At 56.3% G+C, this 18,416-nt stretch overlaps 1 protein-coding gene across 2 annotated transcripts in view; it reads right to left on the reverse strand.

Annotated features, from left to right (window-relative positions):
• Positions 1–18,416, reverse strand: part of ABCC3 (ATP binding cassette subfamily C member 3) — a 52,005-nt gene that overhangs the window by 6,975 nt on the left and 26,614 nt on the right. For both annotated transcript variants that reach the window (XM_075561620.1, XM_075561621.1), the window contains exons 16-29: positions 18,204–18,330; positions 17,943–18,119; positions 14,940–15,107; positions 14,492–14,681; positions 12,409–12,514; positions 12,167–12,314; positions 11,868–12,075; positions 11,341–11,651; positions 10,002–10,201; positions 9,754–9,880; positions 8,665–8,766; positions 3,988–4,134; positions 3,746–3,904; positions 3,183–3,349 (exon numbers count right to left, since the gene is read on the reverse strand). In XM_075561620.1, the coding sequence (XP_075417735.1) occupies positions 3,183–3,349; positions 3,746–3,904; positions 3,988–4,134; positions 8,665–8,766; positions 9,754–9,880; positions 10,002–10,201; positions 11,341–11,651; positions 11,868–12,075; positions 12,167–12,314; positions 12,409–12,514; positions 14,492–14,681; positions 14,940–15,107; positions 17,943–18,119; positions 18,204–18,330 (2,337 nt within the window). The remainder of the gene's footprint in view (positions 1–3,182; positions 3,350–3,745; positions 3,905–3,987; positions 4,135–8,664; positions 8,767–9,753; positions 9,881–10,001; positions 10,202–11,340; positions 11,652–11,867; positions 12,076–12,166; positions 12,315–12,408; positions 12,515–14,491; positions 14,682–14,939; positions 15,108–17,942; positions 18,120–18,203; positions 18,331–18,416) is intronic.

Below are 18,416 nucleotides of genomic sequence, written 5' to 3' on the forward strand. Positions count from 1 at the left end.
AGTCTTAGGAACCGAGACACCGCTCCTCTATCCATCTCCAGGCGAGTCTGCCCACATGCAGATACGCCCACCTATGAGTGCCTGCGTGAATACTGTTACCCACGCTACACCATGCTTCAAGGTAAAATTTCATTGGTTTGTAATTAGAAATAAATATAGTAATATATAATCACTTACTGTTTTTGTGATGAGTCATTATGCTTTCTTTAATGATGTTTGATTTGTAACAATGAAAATACATTCTGCATATCAGATATTTACATGATTCATCGCAGTAGAAAAATTAGTTATGAAGTAGCAACGAAAATAGTTTTATGGTTGGGGGGTCACCACCACATGAGGAACTGTATGAAAGGGTCACGGCATGAGGAAGGTTGAGAACCACTGAGCTAGAACCATGTCTCTCTGCTTCATCCTATCAGTCGCTTACACCTTAGCAAGAACACACTTAAGCATTGGACTGCTAGTTGCAAAAGAGAGAGGTGAGACTGTCTGCTTCCTCGGGGAGCTGTCGCCCTACGGAGCAGTTCTACTCGGTCCTAGAGGGTCACTCTGAGCCAGAATCAACTTGATGACAGAGCCGTTAGGAACACGCTTAAGGAGCCATGTGGTACAAATGGTAAAAGTGCATGGCTGCTAACCAAAAGGTTGGAAGTTCAAAGCTACCCAGCGTGCTCCACAGAGGAGAGAACTGGTGACTGGCTTCCCTAACGATTGCAGGCAAGGAAACCCTGGGTGCAGTTCTGTTCAGTCACACGGGCATAAGGAGTAGGGACGGACTCAACAGCACTCAGCGATGGCAGGAACGGGCTGAAACGGTTCCCTGGGGCCCCGGGCTATCTCGCTGTGCCTAATGTGGAGTGCAGCCCCCCGCCCCCATGGAGCACAGAGGAGAACCGAGGGCATCTGTCTGTCCCTGTGCCTGTCACCCGAGAGGGGAGGTGGGCCAGGGTGCAGACGTTCAACCTCTGGCCTTGGAAGACTTGGCAGCCAGAGCCTGCGGACAAAGGAGGGCTGTGCCGCTCCCCAACCGCAGGCAGCACTGGGGCACCCCACACCCAAGGACAAATACCTCAGCCCTTTCCAAAGGGGTGAGTCACCACCGCAGGAGTGAAGGCCAGGTTTGCGCTCAGGCCCATTCCCGCAACTAATGAAGCTTTTGGCAACAGAAGGGGCTGCCGCATGGAATTCAGGGCTGATTTATGGTGGGCCTGGCACTGGGCACCAGTTATACTTGAAGTGGCTGTGAGCTCGGGGGAGGGGCAGGGCTGGCGGTTTCCGTCTCACATGCTGGTGTGTGTGTGTGTGCGTGTGTGTGCGCGCGCATGCATGAGGTAGGACTCTGAGAGGGGCTCACTGCCAGCGGGACAGGAGACTGAGCCGGAAATCAGCTCTGGGCTTAAGGTCTGGGGTTCCCCCTGCTTAGCTTCCCGGCTCCCTTCAGGGTGGTGATGGAACCAAGGGAGGTGGGGCTTCAGTAAAGGAGGTGGCTGAGGTGCAGGAAGGAGAGATTTAGAGTAAAAGCTCCCCTCCACGATGCCCCCCCTCCCCACACTCATGGCCCTGCCTTGCTTTTCTGTTGGCTGATCCACTGTGGACCATGGACCTTGACTTTCGGAGCCTCACTGGGACCCCCAGGGCTGGAGGAAGCGCTGAGCTGGGGATGGGAGGCTGAAAACTCTCACACCGTTGTGGGCTCAGCTGGGAAGGTGGAAGGGCTGAGCCTACACAGGCTGGTTTGCTATTTACGTTTGGTACTTACAAAAAAACGCACCCCATTCCCACATCCCCCCTCCTCTGCCCCCAACTGTTCCCAAAGTCAACCCCAGGACATGTTCCAGGGGCACAGACAGTAAACAAGAGTGCCCAGCATGTCCCCCCAGCGTCCTCTGCCCTCCAACCGAAACAGTGGCCGGAGTGGACAAGTCTAACTGAAATGGACCTGGAGTCCTTCGGTGACAAACAAGTTCATCTCAAACAATAACAAGCAAACAACAAGCCCAGGCTAAGTGCTTCCTATGTCCTCACAGTGTCCCCCGACCGCTCGGTCCACGACAGTCACGGGGCACCTGGGCCTGCGGAGCACCTGACACGCGCCCGGTCAGCCCCGGTGGAGACTTGCTGCCGGAGAAAAACGCACACTGGGTCCAAACAGAGCACCAACAAGGACAACGCAGCATCTCTAAGGACGCTGGTCCTGACGGCGTGTCAGAAGGCGCGTAAGCGGGGTGCCGGCCCAGCAAGTCCAACTCCTAGTGACTCGATGAGTCAACTGCTCCTCAGTGTGTCCGCACTGTCGGGCTTCACGGAAGCTGAGTGATGCTGCTGGTCTCCTGGTGCGGCTGGTGGGTTTGAACCCCCGACCTTGTGGTTGGCAGCCTAGTGCTTAACCACTGTGCTGCCAGGGCCCTTGAAATGGGCATAGTTAGGCTGGACTGGGCTACATAAAAAAAGACTTACATATAAAGGAAAACTATTTAAACGTGCAATTCGGCAGTGGTCAAATACGGTTTCGCATACAATTTCCTTGGTGGCTGTTCACTTTTCAAAATTGATTGTGGCTACTAGATAAATGCTAACCACACGCGCAGGTGGCTCCCGGGAGATTGATTTTGGAGAACATGGCGTTAAAGAAGCGTGGGCTGGTCTTAGCCTCCCTGTGGAGGGAGGGTCAAAGAGGGACAGAGAGGCTGACTGAGCATCCTGCTGCAGACCCGGAACTGGCACAGGTGTGAGCATCCTCATACTGGCCCCTCTCTCCTGCATGCACTGCCCCAAGGCTGGGGATGTGACACCCTCCGTGTCCAGGCCAGGCTGGGGAGTCTGCCCATCCTCAACTATAAGCCAGACTCTAACCATCTGGCAAAAAGAAAGCACTCTTACCTGGCCCACAGGTCCAGCCCAGAGCTCCCCCCTCCCAAGCTAAGCCTAGCCCAGGCACAGGGCTTTGGCATCTGCCAGGCCTGGTTCACATCCCAGGCATGCCTTCTCCCGGCTGTGTGACTTGGGCCAAACCCCTTTATCCTCTCTGGGCCTCAGTTTCCTCATTGTGACTCGGGCTCATGGACCACCTCTGGGCTTGGGCAAGGAGTGAGGGATGTCCATAGAGCATGCCCGATACTAAGTAACAGCCCCCCCACTCTCTAGCCCCAGCTCTCGCGCCCCCATCGGTTTACTGTTACCTGAGGTTCTCCCCGCCCTCAGAGCACTGGAAGTCAAGGCCCGCCGGCTGGGCGCTCACAAACGCGCGCAAGTGGGATAGCTCCAGAGCCCGCCAGACTTCTTCGTCTGAGTAGTGACCGAAGGGGTCTAGGTTCATCCGCAGAGTTCCGGAGAACAGGACGGGGTCCTGGGGACACAGCAGGGCCCCAGAAGAAGCCCAAAGAGAGCGAGTGAGGTCACCCATTCCCACGCTATCCCAAGTCCTGCGGGGCAGATAGGAAAACTGCCTGTGCGGAAGCGATAAACTCCGGCTTTGCCAACCACAAAGCCCTCTGCTAAAGCAGGAACGGAGCCGCTAATCTGACTCCAAAGTGCCCAGTCGGCAGAAAAAAAAAAAAGCCCCAGCGGAACCTGAAAACCCTGAACCAGAACTCAGGGCTGCGCAAAAAAGGGGTGGGGTTCCTCTGGTCGTCGGCCCCGCCCACTGTCCGGGATGACGCCCCCCCGCCCCATACATCCGACCCTGCGTGGCTGAGTCCCTGCTGTCCACCCGCAGCCACAGAACGGGGTGGGCGCGGCTGACCTGAGGGATGATGGTGAGCTGAGAGCGCAGGTCATGCAGCCCCATGTCGGCCACGTTGAGGCCATCGATGCTGATCTGGCCCCCTGCGGCCTCCAGGATGCGGAACAGGCAGAGGGTCATGGAGGACTTGCCGGCCCCCGTGCGCCCCACGATCCCCACCTGGAGTGGGCGGGCATCACCAGGATGAGGTTGTGCAGAAGTCTGAGCAAGGACTCAGGCTATGGCACCCCCAACTTTCGTACCTTCTCGCCACCCTGCACGCACAGACTCAAGTCCTTCAGCACCAGGTCCAGGCCCGGCCGGTAGCGCACAGAGTAATTCTGGAACTCCACTTTGCCTTGGGAGGGCCAGCCGTGCGGGGGGCGGCGGCCCTCCACCACCCACGGAGCCTAGACACAAGAGGTTCAGTATTAAGGCAGCGCCTCTTCTCCTGCCTGGTCCTCTCCCACCTTCATTCCCTCTCCCCAGAGCCCTCTCAGCCATCACCCACTGTGATCCCCAGAAGGAGGGGGGGCTGGCATTCCTGTGGCCCAACCTTGTAGCTCAACAAATCCCTTATTCCTCAGGGGCTGCTCTCAGTGCCCATCTCCTGGTGCATCATCTCTGTCTGCCCCAGCAGCTCCTCTCTCCGTTCATTATTCTCAAGCGGCTACTGTGTACCAGGCCTTGGGGACACTCTGGGGAAGAGATACAGTCCTTGCCCCTGTGAGCGTCATATTTTAGTGAGGAGATACACACACTCACTCAACAAATAAGCACATCTCTAGGTGGGAGCCCTAAAGGCGGCTGCTGCTCTGTACAGGGCAGTCAGGGAGGCTTCTGGGAGGAGGCACTATTTGAGTCAAGACCTGTCGGAGGGGAAAGCACAAGCCAAGCGGATTTCTGGAAGAGGGACATCCAGCAGAGGAAACCAAAACCCAAGCAAACCCACTGCCATCAGGTTTGTGTTTCCAGCTCTTACCTGTACCCAGTGTGCGTGTCTGGTCTAGCCAGATTTGTAAGGTAGAATTGGGGTCATGATAGTGGGGGGGGAAGGAAGCATTAAAGAACTAGGGGAAAGTGTGTTTCATCGGTGCTACACTGCACCCTGACTGGCTTCTCTCTCCCTGTGACCCTTCTGTGAGGGGATGTCCAGTTGTCTACAGATGGGCTTTGGGTCTCCACGCTGCCCTCCCCCTCATTCACATTGATATGATTTTTTTGTTTTGGGTCTTTGATGCCTGATATCTGATCCCTTCGACACCTCGTGGACACACAGGCTGGTGTGCTTCTTCCATGTGGGCTTTGTTGCTTCTGAGCTAGATGGCCGCTTTTTTGTCTTCAAGCCTTTAAGACCCCAGACTCTTATCTTTTGATAGCCGGGCTCCATCAGCTTTCTTCACCACATTTGCTATGCTGATTGGCATGGTTTTAAAGGCTCCTTTTGGGGGCAGAGAGGAAAATCGACCGGGGAAGGGAAGGGCGGGCAAAGTAGGGAGGTGAGGTAATAATATGGATAGGAGGTGGTGGTGGCTTGGAGGCAGGACCAGCCGTATAATTTGCAGAGCCCAGTGCGAAATGAAAATGTGAAGCCCTTTGTTAAAAAATTATTGAGAATTATATGGTGGTGGCAGCAGCAGACCATTCAATCAAGTGTGAGGTCTTTCTCCGCCACAGGGCTCCTGGAAGAAGGAGGTCCTGTGGGATGGAGCGGGTCACACACTCAGGAGCCAGCCCTCGAGGGAGGCAGAGGGGCCCGTGGGCCAGCAGTCATAAAGCAAAGCAAATGCAAGCAGCGGTTTTGCGCGATGGTGCCCAAGAAGAAAGGTAGCAGGGTGAGGGGGTGGAATATTTTAGTCCAGGAGGAGAGGATCATGGGTATAGACGGGGGACATCTGGAATGGTGGTGGGTCTGAAGAATGGAGACAGTGATGGCTCAGGGGTTGAACTCTTGCCTTCCGTGCAGGAGACCTGACTTCAATTCCTAGCCCAAGCACCTCACCAGCAGCCACCACTCACCTATCAGTAGAGCCTGGTGTGTTGCTATGAATCCGAATGGTTTCAGTAGAGTTTCTAGACAAAGACAGACTCGGAAGAAAGGCCTGGAAATCCACCTCCAAAATGAAAAACAACCAAACCAGCCAGTGAAAGCCTATAGAACGCTGCTGGTTGTTTTGATTGAAGAGACTCTAGAGCAGGGGGTCTCCACCTTCCTCACGTCGCGACCCTCTCACACAGCTCCTCATGTGTGGTGACCCCCAACCGTAACATTATTTTCGTTGCTAGTTCATCACTGTCATTTTGCTACTGTTATGAACCGGGCAACCCCTATGAAAGGGTCATTCGACCCCCACAGGGGTCGCGACCCACAGGTTGAGAACTGGTACTACAGAAGCATACTGATCCAAAGCGTGCGTGTGTGTGTGTGGGGGGGGGGGCAAGGGGAAATGTAGGGCGGAATTTCTACATCTCATGGGATCCAAATTCTCTGGTCACAGATTAGATTAATCCCCAAAGCTATTTCCCTGAGATCATCTTAAAACCGTGAGTCAACCATGTTCCCTGACGATCTCTTTTACACAAAACCCCAGTTTAGCTTAATTCGTTCGCAAGGAAGGGCTGCCTTGAACATTGTCCTCCTTTTAGGAACCATTTCCATGGGGTCAAACTGAGGCGGCCACTTGAAAGGTGAGAGGGGCACCTTCGGGGGCGGTGGCTCTGCATTAGTGGTGAGGAGCACCTCCGGAAAGGAGGGTGGGAATGGGGGTGCAGCTTGAAGGATGGGGTCAATACCACCAGTTACACAGGCAGACATTGTTGACTTGGTGTACGCCCTGCTGTGTATACTCTCAATGATGACAAATAAAATAAACAAGCAGCAGCACCAGGAGAGAACCCTATAGCATGGTGGGGTCCAATCCATAGGGGTCCAGGTGCACCGGGGGCAGAACGGACAGCAGCTAATAGCAACCACAGCCATGAAGAGACAAGATCAGGGGACCCCAGATGGGAGGGGCAGTTCCTGGGAAGGATGGAGCTCCCAGGTGGAGAAGGTTGGGAAGCTGGACAGGAGCATGCCCTGGAAGCAGACAGACGAGGCAAAAACAAGGGTCCCCAAATCTCTGAAACAGAATGCTCCAAGCAGGACTGAGAATCCTACCATGCGAACATCACTGAGAGGCTGAGTTGGATGAGGACCACAATGTGTCCCCCTGGCTTGGGCACCCGGGAGGTCCCTGAAGAGCATTTTCAGTAGGGTGACTGGAGCAGAAGATAGACGAGGGAGAGGGAAGTGAGGAACCATGGAAACAAACAGAACACCTGCTGTCCCCTCTGTGGGAATGCCCTCAATGCCATCAGGAGTGGACTCAAATGTCCCCTCCTCCAGGTGGCCTCCCTTGACCACTATGCATAGAGCAGCAGGGGCATGCCTCGCTCCTGCATGGGATCACCATACCATAAAGAGTTGTGTTTCTTTGCTGATGGTCTGTTTCTCCTCGCTAGAGGCAGGAAGCTCTGGGGCTCGAGGGGAAATGAGGAGGTAGATTCTTCATAGACAACCCTCTGATTTCTAAGTCAGCCTTGGGACAAAAGTGAGCAGGGGATGGGGCAGTCGCTGACGAGAGACGTAGGGAGAGGCAGGCAGGGGCTGCTGAGTTTGTCTGACATCACTGGTTGCAGGTGGTTGGCAGGCACCCAAAAGAGGGCACAAGATTCCCGAGACAAGAACGGAAGGGCATAACTGAGAAAGCCCTGGGGCTTGGGCGTTCGTGAGAAGTCGTGGGGCTGGACTTTGAAGCAAAGAGGGGCCTTGGCTGTTCAGAGAGGGAGCAATAGATGAGGAAGATGCCGGCGGCCTTGAACTCAGAGGCAGGGAGGCTGTGGGAGTTCGGATCGTCTGACCTATTTTTTCGCCAAGTGGCAAAAAGCAAGGTCCCCAGCGGAGAGCAAGGAAGAAGGCGATGTGGGGGGCTGAGAGGGGAGGACGTTTGAAACTGTGCTCTCTGAAAGCAGTACCTCATGCTCGTTGAGGAGGCTGAGCAGGAATGCCTGGGGTGCTGTGTGGTTACAGTATTTGTGGCAAAAGCCGTGAATTTTCTCCAGCAACACGTTAGCTGCTTAGCGCAGGCCCGAGGAGGGCACACTGGCCGCCTCACCTGGGTTTGGGTTTTGTTGGTTAGACCACTGAGGGCCAGAGGGATGAGTAAGCGAATTGAGAGCATTTGTGTTGATGGCCTTTAGAAGCGAGGCTGGACAGGTTCCAGGAGGGAAGGCCAGAAAGAACTGATGAACAGAGACAAAGGAGGGTCTAGGACTGGGCCTCCCCACAAGGACAGAGTACTGGACACGTGGGCTGGGAGGGAGGGGAAGGGTGGTCTAAAAGTAGGGAGCCCGACGTTCAGATCTCAGAGATGTGTGGCCTCTGAAGGAAGGGGTCAAGGTGGTAGGAGGACAAAATCAGAGGACGACCCCCTTTCTCGAATAAAGGCTGTGCCATCGCCCCTCTGCTCCTTCAACCAGGCTGATCCCTGTGGTTGGAAAAATCACCTTCCCACTGCCTCATCCCTCCCCATCCTGCCGTGTTATCTAGTCTAGAAAACCCTGCTTATCCAAGTCTCAGGTGGTCTTCCAGGTCACCCCAGCTCAATGACCTCCCTCTTACCTGTGCTCTGTGGATGCAACAACCCTGAGCCCTTTGTGTGTCTCAACAGCGCTCGTGGAATCAGAATCTGCTTGAGGGTAGAGGCCCTGCTTTGCTTAGCTCTTTACATCTGGGAGCAGAGATGCTCAGTAAGGGCTGAATGGACAGATGGATCACCATCTGTCCATTGGTGGATGAACAGCTAATTGAACAACTGGTCTTGGCAGGGAAGAATGGCGGGCCATCAAGTCCCTCCCCGGGTATCGCAGATCCATGCCTGGACTCACCCCGTACCTACCTCAGTCTCGATCTTAGTGTACTCCTTGACTCTCTCCACAGCCACAATATTAGACTCCAAGTCTGACATCATTCGGACCATCCAATTCAGAGCAAATGTCACCTGACCAAAGGGACTGGGTCACGTGAAGGGAGAATACCGCTCTCCGCCCCCCAGCCACACAATGATTTGGGGAAGAGCGCAGTCCCCTCTAACTCATGCTTTTAGCCCATCTTCGACCCAGGGGGGCCTGCACAAGGCCACAGAAGCACCCCCTGGCGGGCTGACTCAGCCGTGCGGCAGGTGGTGGGAATCCAGACTTAATCAGAGACCACACCTCGCTCTGTATTTCTCAAACCTGAGTGTGCACAAACCTTGCCTCGGCACCTTGTCAGGAGGTAGCTGTGTGGCTGACTGCAGGCACAGTGCTGGCTGAGATTCTGCATGTCTAACCCGTTCCCAGGGGCTGCTGCTGCAGCTCTTCCATGGACCCACACTTTGGGTACCAGGGAGTCTTGATAGGCATGGAGATCTCCAAGCCCTCCCCGGGCCTGCGGCTGAATCAGATCCTGCATCCTCTCAAGGCACTTGGGTGATTCATAGATGCACTAAGTTAGAGATTAAAGGTCTGTCTGGATCAGACTGCTCTTTATTTGCTAAAGCACTCAAGGCACCAGCCACCTGAGACTCTGAAAAGGCCATCTGCTTTGCACCAGTTCCATTTGCAGGCTCCACGTTCTGCCACAGCACAAGCGGGAAGCCGGGCCACCTGCCCGGCCTCCTGCACCTTCTCTGAACTTTCTCTGCAGGTAAGTGAACATGAAGTGCATTTGAGCCCTACATACTCATTCCAGAACCTCGGCCAGGTGACTGTGCCTGCAGCCAGGACGTGCCCTGTTGGTCCTTTGAGGCCAAGTTCAAGACCATTTCTCCAACTGAAGCAAAGAAACTCCTCTGGGTTCTCACAGCCTCCTGTTCCCCCTCCACATGTCTGACTCTGCACGGTGAACCCTGCTGGAGCTGGTGTCACCCCACCCTCTGCTGGGAGCACAACCCAGGAAAGGCTGTGCCCAACTGCTGGACTGGACTGGAGCCCGGGCCCCTCCGTACCTGCAGGGCATAGGACACAGAAAGGCCCACCAGCCCTGGACTCAGGCTGCTTCTCCCAATCACGGCAAAGAAGGCAGCGAAGAGCACAACGCAGTTCCCCACAAACTCCACTCGGATCCCCAGCCACCTGTGGGGATGGGCAAGAGGCCATGGGATCGGTGCAGGAAGGAGGGTGGGCCCAGAAAAGCACAGACCCTGGGGGAGGGGGTGGGGGCGTGTTGGAGGAGGAGGGTGAGTGGAGGCCTGACCGGTTGGAGATGATGTAGGCGTAGTCACTCCTTTTGTTGATGTCCACCTTGGCATCCCCCAGATCCACGAAGTCCTGGCTGCGGCCGTAGGCCCGGATGACGCTGGCCCCAGTCACTGTCTCTGAGAAGTGAGAGTAGATCGGGGACCGGCTGACCGACTCCAGGCGCTTTAGCTGTCTTGAAGTGGCCACATAGAAGCGCTGACAGGCGTGGGAGAAAGCTTGAGGTCAGGACTCAGGGGCTCCCAGGCTCTCCGGGCCTCCTCCCAGCCAGCCCCACTACCCAGCTCTTACCCTCCCCTGCCCTCAAGGGGCACCCTAAACTCATGCCATCCTTCCCCTCAGTTCCCTCTGCTCAGTCTCGAGGCCCCTTCCTGCATGCAGCTTTCCTGACTCCTGCTTGGCATGGGGCCTTACCCTCTGCTGGGAGAGCCTGGATGGGCCTTGTATGTCACTGACCGGGCCCATCTCCATGTCACAGTCCTAGTAATGTGCTCACACGAATGTCCAGTGTGTGTAAAGTGTGCACAAAGGAGATCATTTTGTATGCCTCTCCTTAAAAGCCCTTCCCCTGTGTTGTCTAAAAGTGGGCCCCACAAAAACACAGTTCTGTCGCCAGCTTCCTGCTTCTGCTCTGTGGGCCTCAAGGTGGGCAGACCTGTGACTGAGCTGAGCTGAGCTGAGCTGGCCGGCGTGTGGTCTGATTACCTGCAGCCCCGGATGAGCTACTGCAGGGCAGGCTGGGAGCACCTGTGATTGCCTTTCACTGTTAGCTGTGTGTTACACATGTTGACGAACTCTCTATGGTGACGACGTACATTTGCATCTCTAAATATACACACGAGTGTGTTTAGACACGTATGGAAAGATAACATGTCTCCATCTGTTGGCTGCAGCAGACGCTCCGCAGGAGAAAGATGAGGCTTTCTACTCCCGTCAAGAGTTTGGTGTGTGTTTTCCCTTGGTAATCTTTTATTAAAACAGAGCCACAGGAAGAAGTTCCGGGGCTGTCACAGAGCTACCCAAGGTCGCGTACCTCGTTTTATTCCTTGCAGCGGCCCTAAGAGACAGGTCCTAAAGATGATATTTTATGGGCAAGGGGAATGACTTTCTAAGGGTGAAGGAATTGACTACGACCCCCCACAAAATCCTGATCGGAGTCCCATACGCAAAGACCACGCCTTCCAAGAGCCACGCGGCCCATCAGAGAGCCCACCCACCAACCAGTCTCCCTTGAGACCCACGCTGAGAGCCACGCCCCAGCCCACCCCCTCCGGCCACGCCCACACAGAGCTACACCTCCACGCGCATCACGCCCTCCTGGTTTGGGAGCACCACACCTGCACGTAGATGTAGAGAGCAGCCAGGGGCAAGATGACCACGGCAAAGAGCGGAGTGCTGGTCACAATGACCACGAGGGTGCAGATGGAGTTGAAGAAGACGTCGAGCAACATTTGAATGGTGGGGGCCAGGACCTCATCGATGACGTAGATGTCCTTGGAGAAGCGGTTGAGGATCCGGCCTGAGGGCGTGGTGTCGAAGAAGGACTGCGGTGCACGCAAGCTGTTGCTCAGCAGGGCCTGGTGAAGCGATCTCGATGCCTGGACCCCGCCCAGGGCTAGCAAGAGGGCCGCCAGCAACACCAGGAGCCCTGGTGGGGGGCAGAGAGCAGACTGGCTCACCTGGGCTAGTGGATGAACGTAGAGGGGTGGGGAGGGGCAGTTTGGGTGGCAGAGAGTAGGCTAAATGGAGCGAAGGAGGCCCTGGGGCCGTCTTGGTGATGATAGTGCAGGGAGGCTCAAAGGCAGGGTGGGATGAGGGTCCCATAAACACCCCCCCGGGAAGGTGGGTTGCACACCCCCCCTACCTTGCAGTATTCCCAAGCTGGCATAGACACCCAGCCTCAGGGAGGTGTTGTTCTGGGTGCCTGGCACCATGGCCTCGTTGGTCCAGGCGCTGAGCCATACGTTGGCTCCAATGGTGGCTGCACTTTGCCCCACGTGCAGGAGACAGATGAGCAGGATGGTGCGGAGACCCATGGCCTTGGCGTAGGTCCAGAAGACACTCATCTTCACCTGCAGCCAGCGGTGGGCGCAGAGGACACCCTCGGACCAGGACAGCTGGAAGCCAGCCCACCCTCGCTGCCTGCCCCGGCCACCAACTCACAGTGCCCATCTCCTCCTTCTCCTCCTGGATCAGCACCCCCTTTGCCTTTGCCTCCGTTGCCGGCGCCCCCTTCTCTGTTGAAACCAGGCGTTTCCGGGACACGGACCGCCCGATGCCCTCCCCATCCGAGGACATGGAGCTCAACTGTCTGCAGAGGGAGGCAGTCAGGCCTCTGACCCGCTCACAGTAGAGGGCCCGCCTGCACCCCACCTGGCCGGGCCTGGGGAGCCCCGATAGCTCACCTCATAAACTGTTTCCGGACCTCGTAGATGACAGGCTCTCTCTCGCTCATGTCAGTGTGGTTGCTGAGTGTGTCTTCCACCAGCAGCACCTCCTCGTCCTCCAAGGCTGCAGAGGGGCGGGAGGAAGGAGGCGGGGTTGGCACCCTGCAGAGCCCTGGCATCCCTCAGATCCCATGCCAGTGAGCAGGTCGGAGTGGACAACCACGTGAGGACCGAAAGGCAGACAACAAGGACCAGCAGGGCCGGTGGAGGACAGGACTCAAATATAAGGCCGAGGAGCTTGGGTTCCAGAGTCGCACTCCAAAGAAAACCCCCCAAACCCCAAACTCCCTGCCATCGAGCCAATGCTGACTCGGAGTGACCCTTTGTGGGTTTCCGAGACCGTAACTGTGTACATGTGGAGAACGCCCACTTTTTCTCCCTCGGAGCTGCTGCTGGTTTCGAACTGCAGACCACAGCCTTGGGTGGAACCACTACTCCACCAGGGTTCCCGGAGTCATGCTGGCTGAGCTTAACTCCCCACCCCTTCCTGGCTTTTCTCTGTGAGCAGGAGTTTCTTCAAGTATAGGATGGGGACAATAACTATAGCTACTTCCTAGCACCTCTGTGATGACTCCAGAAGGGAGTGTGTGTCACATGCCAGCATCAGACACCTTGCTGCTGCTGCTGCTGCGGCTGCTGCTGCTGCTGCTGCGGAGAGGGCCATCAGATTGGTTCCTTCACAGCGACCCTTGCACAACAGAAGAAAATGTTGCCCAGCCCTGCGCCAGCCTCCCAATTGTTATCTTTGAGCCCATTGCTGCAGCCGCGGTGCCAATCCATCTCCTCAAGGGCTTCCTCTTTTCCACGGCCCCTCTACTTTATCAAGCAGGAGGGGCTTTCCCAGGGACTGGTCTCTCCTGATGAGAGGAGACGGAGTCTTGCCGTCCTCACTTCTGAAGAGCATGCGGACGCTACTGCTTCCAGGACGGATCGGTTTGGCCTTCTGGCAGCCCGTGGTACTTTCAATCTTGGGCCCCAGCACCATCCATCATTCAAAGGCTCTGGTTCTTCTGTTTTCCTTCTTCAATGTCCAACTTCCACGTACATGGGAGACGCTCGAGAATACCATGGCTTGGGTCAGGCACACTTCGGTCCTCAAAGCGACCTTGCTTTTCCACACTTTCAATACCTTGGAGCTCGGCTGCTGCTTTCGTGAGCGTGGATTGTGGGTCCACGCAGGGCAGACTCTTGAGGACGCCAATCTTTCTACTTTTTTCCTGAAGCCACCTGTGGGTCCAGGCGTAAGGACTTGGGTTTGCTTTACTTTGGGTTGTCACTCATACCCAAGGCTACAGACCTTGACTTTCCTTCGTCAGCAAGGACTTCCTGCCCTCCCTGCTTTCAGCAAGCTTCATCGTGCTATTCAGGAGCTCCGGGGGCCTCATGGATAAGCACCCAGCAGCCGCTCACGGACCAACGGGGAGTTCTCTCAGCCGCTCATGGACCAACAGGGGGGTTCACTCGGCCGCTCACGGGCAACAGGGGGGTTCACTCGGCCATTCACGGACCAACAGTGGGGTTTACTCGGCCACTCACGGACAACGGGGGACAGGTCTCTGGGCAGTTCTACTTGGCAACCCAGAGTGGCTGTGAAACAGAAATTGATTCCCTGGTATTCAATGATGCTTTGCTAACTGTACACATGAGTGGAAAGGGTAACCAGCCGGAGAGCTCACGGCAGGGGCTGGGAGCCAGCCTAGAGTTTGGGGTTGCTTTGGGGAGCTAGAGAATCCTGTGAGCTTGGAGAGTTCCTTACGTCCCACCAGGACAGGGACCTTTGAGGCTTGTTCACTGCAATGTGTCTGTGCCTGGAAGCACAGTCCTTGCTCAGGAAACATTTGTGAACAAATAGACCACCTGACCAAGAACTTGCACATGGATCCAAGAAGCAACTCTGGCTTATAAGCTAGGTCTGGGTTCTTGGACCCTTTGGACGTCTGAGACAACAGGGAGGTGGGACTTGATTCCTGGTGGCCCAGAGGCACTCAGGGACCAGAGCCAGGACACCGCTGGGGATGTGCACGCTCGGGGTGGCTGGTACCAGTTCTGCTGTCCTCCTGCTGCCTCTCGTCCTCATCGGGGGCGTAGTTGCAGATGAAGTCAGCGAAAGAGCCATTGCGTTGTAGCAAGGCTGGGTAGGAGCCAAACTCAGACACCTGTCCGTCAGCTATTACTATGACGAAGTCCATCTGGGGCAGGAAACTGATTCCGTGGGTCACCAGCACCCGAGTCTGGGGAGAGAGCAGCGTCTCTCACTCCTCTGTCCCCAGCGTCCCCTGCCCCCAGCCATGAGCCATGGGGAGACTGGGAGGTGCCTGCATGCCAGCAAGCACCCGCAGGGTCCCCTCCAACCAGGCACCCGCCCAACACCCATCCCGACTCCTGCTTCTCAGACCTCCTGGTCTCCCCAAGGCTCTCTTCCTCTCCCCAGTTCTCTCCCAGGGCCCTTGATCCCAACGTATCCCCCTTCTCCCCATCCTTAGTCTCACCTTCCTGGCCAGCACACCCTCTGGCCCAATGACTTGGTCGAAGATGTGCTTGGCCACGTGGGAGTCCACCGCTGACAGGGGGTCATCCAGCAGAAAAACGTCAGCGTCACTGTAAACAGCTCGGGCCAGGCTGACCCGCTGCCGCTGGCCCCCAGACAGGTTAATGCCCTAGTGGGAGCAGGGGAGTAAATGCTGGGGGGACAAGAACCCCGCCACTGACAACACACAGGGCATATCATATGCCTGTGCCCTTGAAGCACCCTTGAGGGAGCTGTGAGTAGCTGGCTCGAAGTCCTCCCGGCCAGGTGAGGGTAGCCTCCCGCTCTGCCCCGCCCTGCCGTCTGGATACCGTGCCTGCCACTTTCAGACTCTTGAAAGTCCCAGGAGGCCCTTATTAGGCCTATTAATCTCCCCCCACGCCTCCCAGAGGGTTGGCAAACAGCTTTCATAATAGCACTGATCCCGTTTGGTGTTCACATCAGCCCTCCCTGTGCGGCATCATTAGCCCCAGCCCCCCTTTCTAGATGCGGGAGTTGGAGACCAAGATGCTAATGGCTTTGTCCGTGGTGCTGCGCCATTGAGGGAAGAAACAGGGATGGGAGCAGAGAGCACCACCCTCAGGTTGTCCAGCTGCTGAAGATGAGGTGAGCTCACACCTCCAACTCCCAGTGGGGAGACTGAGGCATGTGGTGGCAGGGCTGGGCCCAGAGGACAGAGGGGAGGGAATGCAGACTCCCACCCCCCCCAACATCCTGTATTTCCTCGGGCACAGGGGTTCCGGGAGGTGTGCTCCAATTGCACGCACGCACCGCCACCACTGCAGCTGTGCTGGCTGTGACATTGGACATTATGCATCCCTGGGTGGGTGTGGGTGGGGGTGGTGTGCTTCTGACTTCCAAAGCAAGCAGTCCCTTCCTATTCCAAGTGACTCCCTGTGACAGAGTAGAACTGTCCCTTAAGGATTTTTGTCTCTCGTCTTTATCAGCAGGTCTCTCTCCCAAGGAACCACCAAACCAAACCAAACCAAAGCAAAGTGAACGCCCTGCCACTGAGCCGACTCCCAGGGACCCTATAGGACAGGGCAGAGCTGCCCCTGTGGGTTTCCCAGTCTGTCGCTCGTTACGGGAGTAGAGTGGCCGGGCAGTCATCGGCCTGCCTCGGGGCCACTGCGCCTACAGGGCTCCTTCCACAGGGAGTTTCCAACCCCACCCGTTCAGCTTGCAGCCAAACACTTAGCTGTGGTGCCACCAGAGCGCCTGGCCTGCGCTGTGCTGGGAAGGAAATGAAGTGCACGCCACTGAGCTGCTCGGGACGCTTTGCATCGGGCATGTTCCCGCCACGGCATACTAGCAAGCCACCGGCCCATTCAACAACAAAACAAAAAACCTCAGCTCAACCAACGGAGTGGATTCCGACTCCTGGTGACCTCCCCACCCGCCAGGTCACTGAGGCAGACGGCTCCATGGGGGGCATTGATGGCTGTCTCACAGAAGCACATCAGCAGGCCTTTCCTCCCCAGAGCCACTGGGTGGTGGAACCTTTAGGGCATTCTTCAGGGTGAATGCTGGAGTCACCCAGGGACTGCCGCCGAGGTGATGCCAGCTCACAGCACCCCTATCGGTCAGGGTGGAGCTGCCCCTGTGGGTTTCCAAGACTCCGGTTCTTTATGCGAGTAGAAAGCCTCCTCTTTCCAGCAGATCGACTGATGGTTTCCCATTGCTGGTCTTGTGGTTAGCACTATGCCATCAACAGGTGTTTAGTATAAATCGCATGAGCAGATGAATGATGAACTCCCCTTCCTCGGCTGTTAAGATAGGGTTAAAAATGCTGATTTTCCTTATATGGCCGGATCAATGCCAGGCCGGCTTCTAGCAGCGAGTGACCTTGAATCTCCCACACACACCTGCGGAGCCGACCAGAGCTGGCTATGTAACCTGTCAGAAGCTTTGCAAGTTTTTTCCTTTATTGTACTCACGGCCCGTTTTGTGCACGGCCCGTTTGGCTCAGTGCCCGCTTTGCTCTTGACCCTCCACGGCCCATTTAGCTCAGTGCCCGCTTTGTTCTCGGCCCACCGCTCTGCACCCGGCACCAGCAGGGCCTGTTTGGCTCAGTGCCCGCTTTGTTCTCGCCCACCGCTCTGCAGCCAGCACGAATACACTCGGAACCAGGAAGACACCCTACATTCCAGAAACCCGGACATACCTATCCATATATAAACATCACCCCTGGAACCTGCAGCGCGACTCCTCCGGCCCAGACACTGTGGACCGTGGGACTTCGCCCAGGCTGGGTTTTCCTCCCCAATAAAGCCTATTTGCTCTAGTTCGACTGATTTGGTCTCTGGCGTCTCTCGATTTCCTTACATCCTTAATTCAGCTCCCCCATCGGTGCCTTCCCTGCACCCCGCCCACCTCATTCTACCGAACCCACCACCAACCCGCTGTCGTCTCCACCGCCAGGGCTCTGTGGCTGACATGCCCCAGCGGGCGTGGATCCAGAACACCATGCTTCCAGAACACGTGCTGTTTTCAGCCTCATAGTGACCCCAAAGGACTGGGTAGAACTGCTCCGTAGGGTTTCCAGGACTATATATGACAGCAGGCAGCCTTAGCTGCATGTATGCATGGACAGATGAATAAACGTGGATGTAAGTTGAGCTGCAGGCAGCCCTGGTGGCGTAGTGGCTAAGCGTTGGTCTACGATGCTTACGACCGGCAGTTCAAACACACCAGCAGCCCCACAGAAGAAAGACAGGGCTTTTTACTCCCATAAGCAGTGACAGTCTTGGAAACTCACAGGGTCACCATGAGTCAGCAACACCCAATGGCAGTGAGTTTGTTCCTTTGTATTGGTCTCAATTTCATATGCAGGAAACCACATAAAACACAAACAGCAAGCACTCAAGCAAACAAAACAAACCCCCAAAGACTCGATGGCGGTGAGTGAGCGTTTGAGCTGAGTGGAAGAGGTGGGGCTGCCTGGGGCAGGGAGGGGACCCTGTACCTTCTCTCCAATCTCCGTCTGGTCCCCGCCGGGCAGCACCTCCAGGTCAGCCACCAGGGCGCAGGCCTCTAACGTCCGTTGGTAGCGCTTGGAGTCTAGTGCTCGGCCAAATAGCACATTTTCTTGAAGCGTGGCGTTCTGGATCCACGCCTGCTGGGGCACGTAAGCCACAGAGCCCTGGCGGTGGAAGACACTTCCCTTGACGTTCAGCCCAGGTCGGGCCAAGCACCAAGCCCTTCCCGGAGTCCCTGCCGCCTTTACCTTCACAGACACCTTGCCTTCCAGCTTCTCCATCTCCCCCAGCAAAGCAGAGACCAGGGAGGACTTTCCACAGCCCACTGGCCCCACCACGGCTACCAGCGCCCCCTTGGGCACCTGGATGTCTAGGCTGGGGGCAAAGAACCCAGGAGCACAGTCAGAGGCAGGCCGGATCCGGAGGTTTGGTTCCCAGCCTTCCACCAAGAGGCTCAGATT

Source organism: Tenrec ecaudatus, chromosome 10 (assembly GCF_050624435.1).
Source record: "Tenrec ecaudatus isolate mTenEca1 chromosome 10, mTenEca1.hap1, whole genome shotgun sequence".
NCBI lineage: Eukaryota > Metazoa > Chordata > Mammalia > Afrosoricida > Tenrecidae > Tenrec > Tenrec ecaudatus.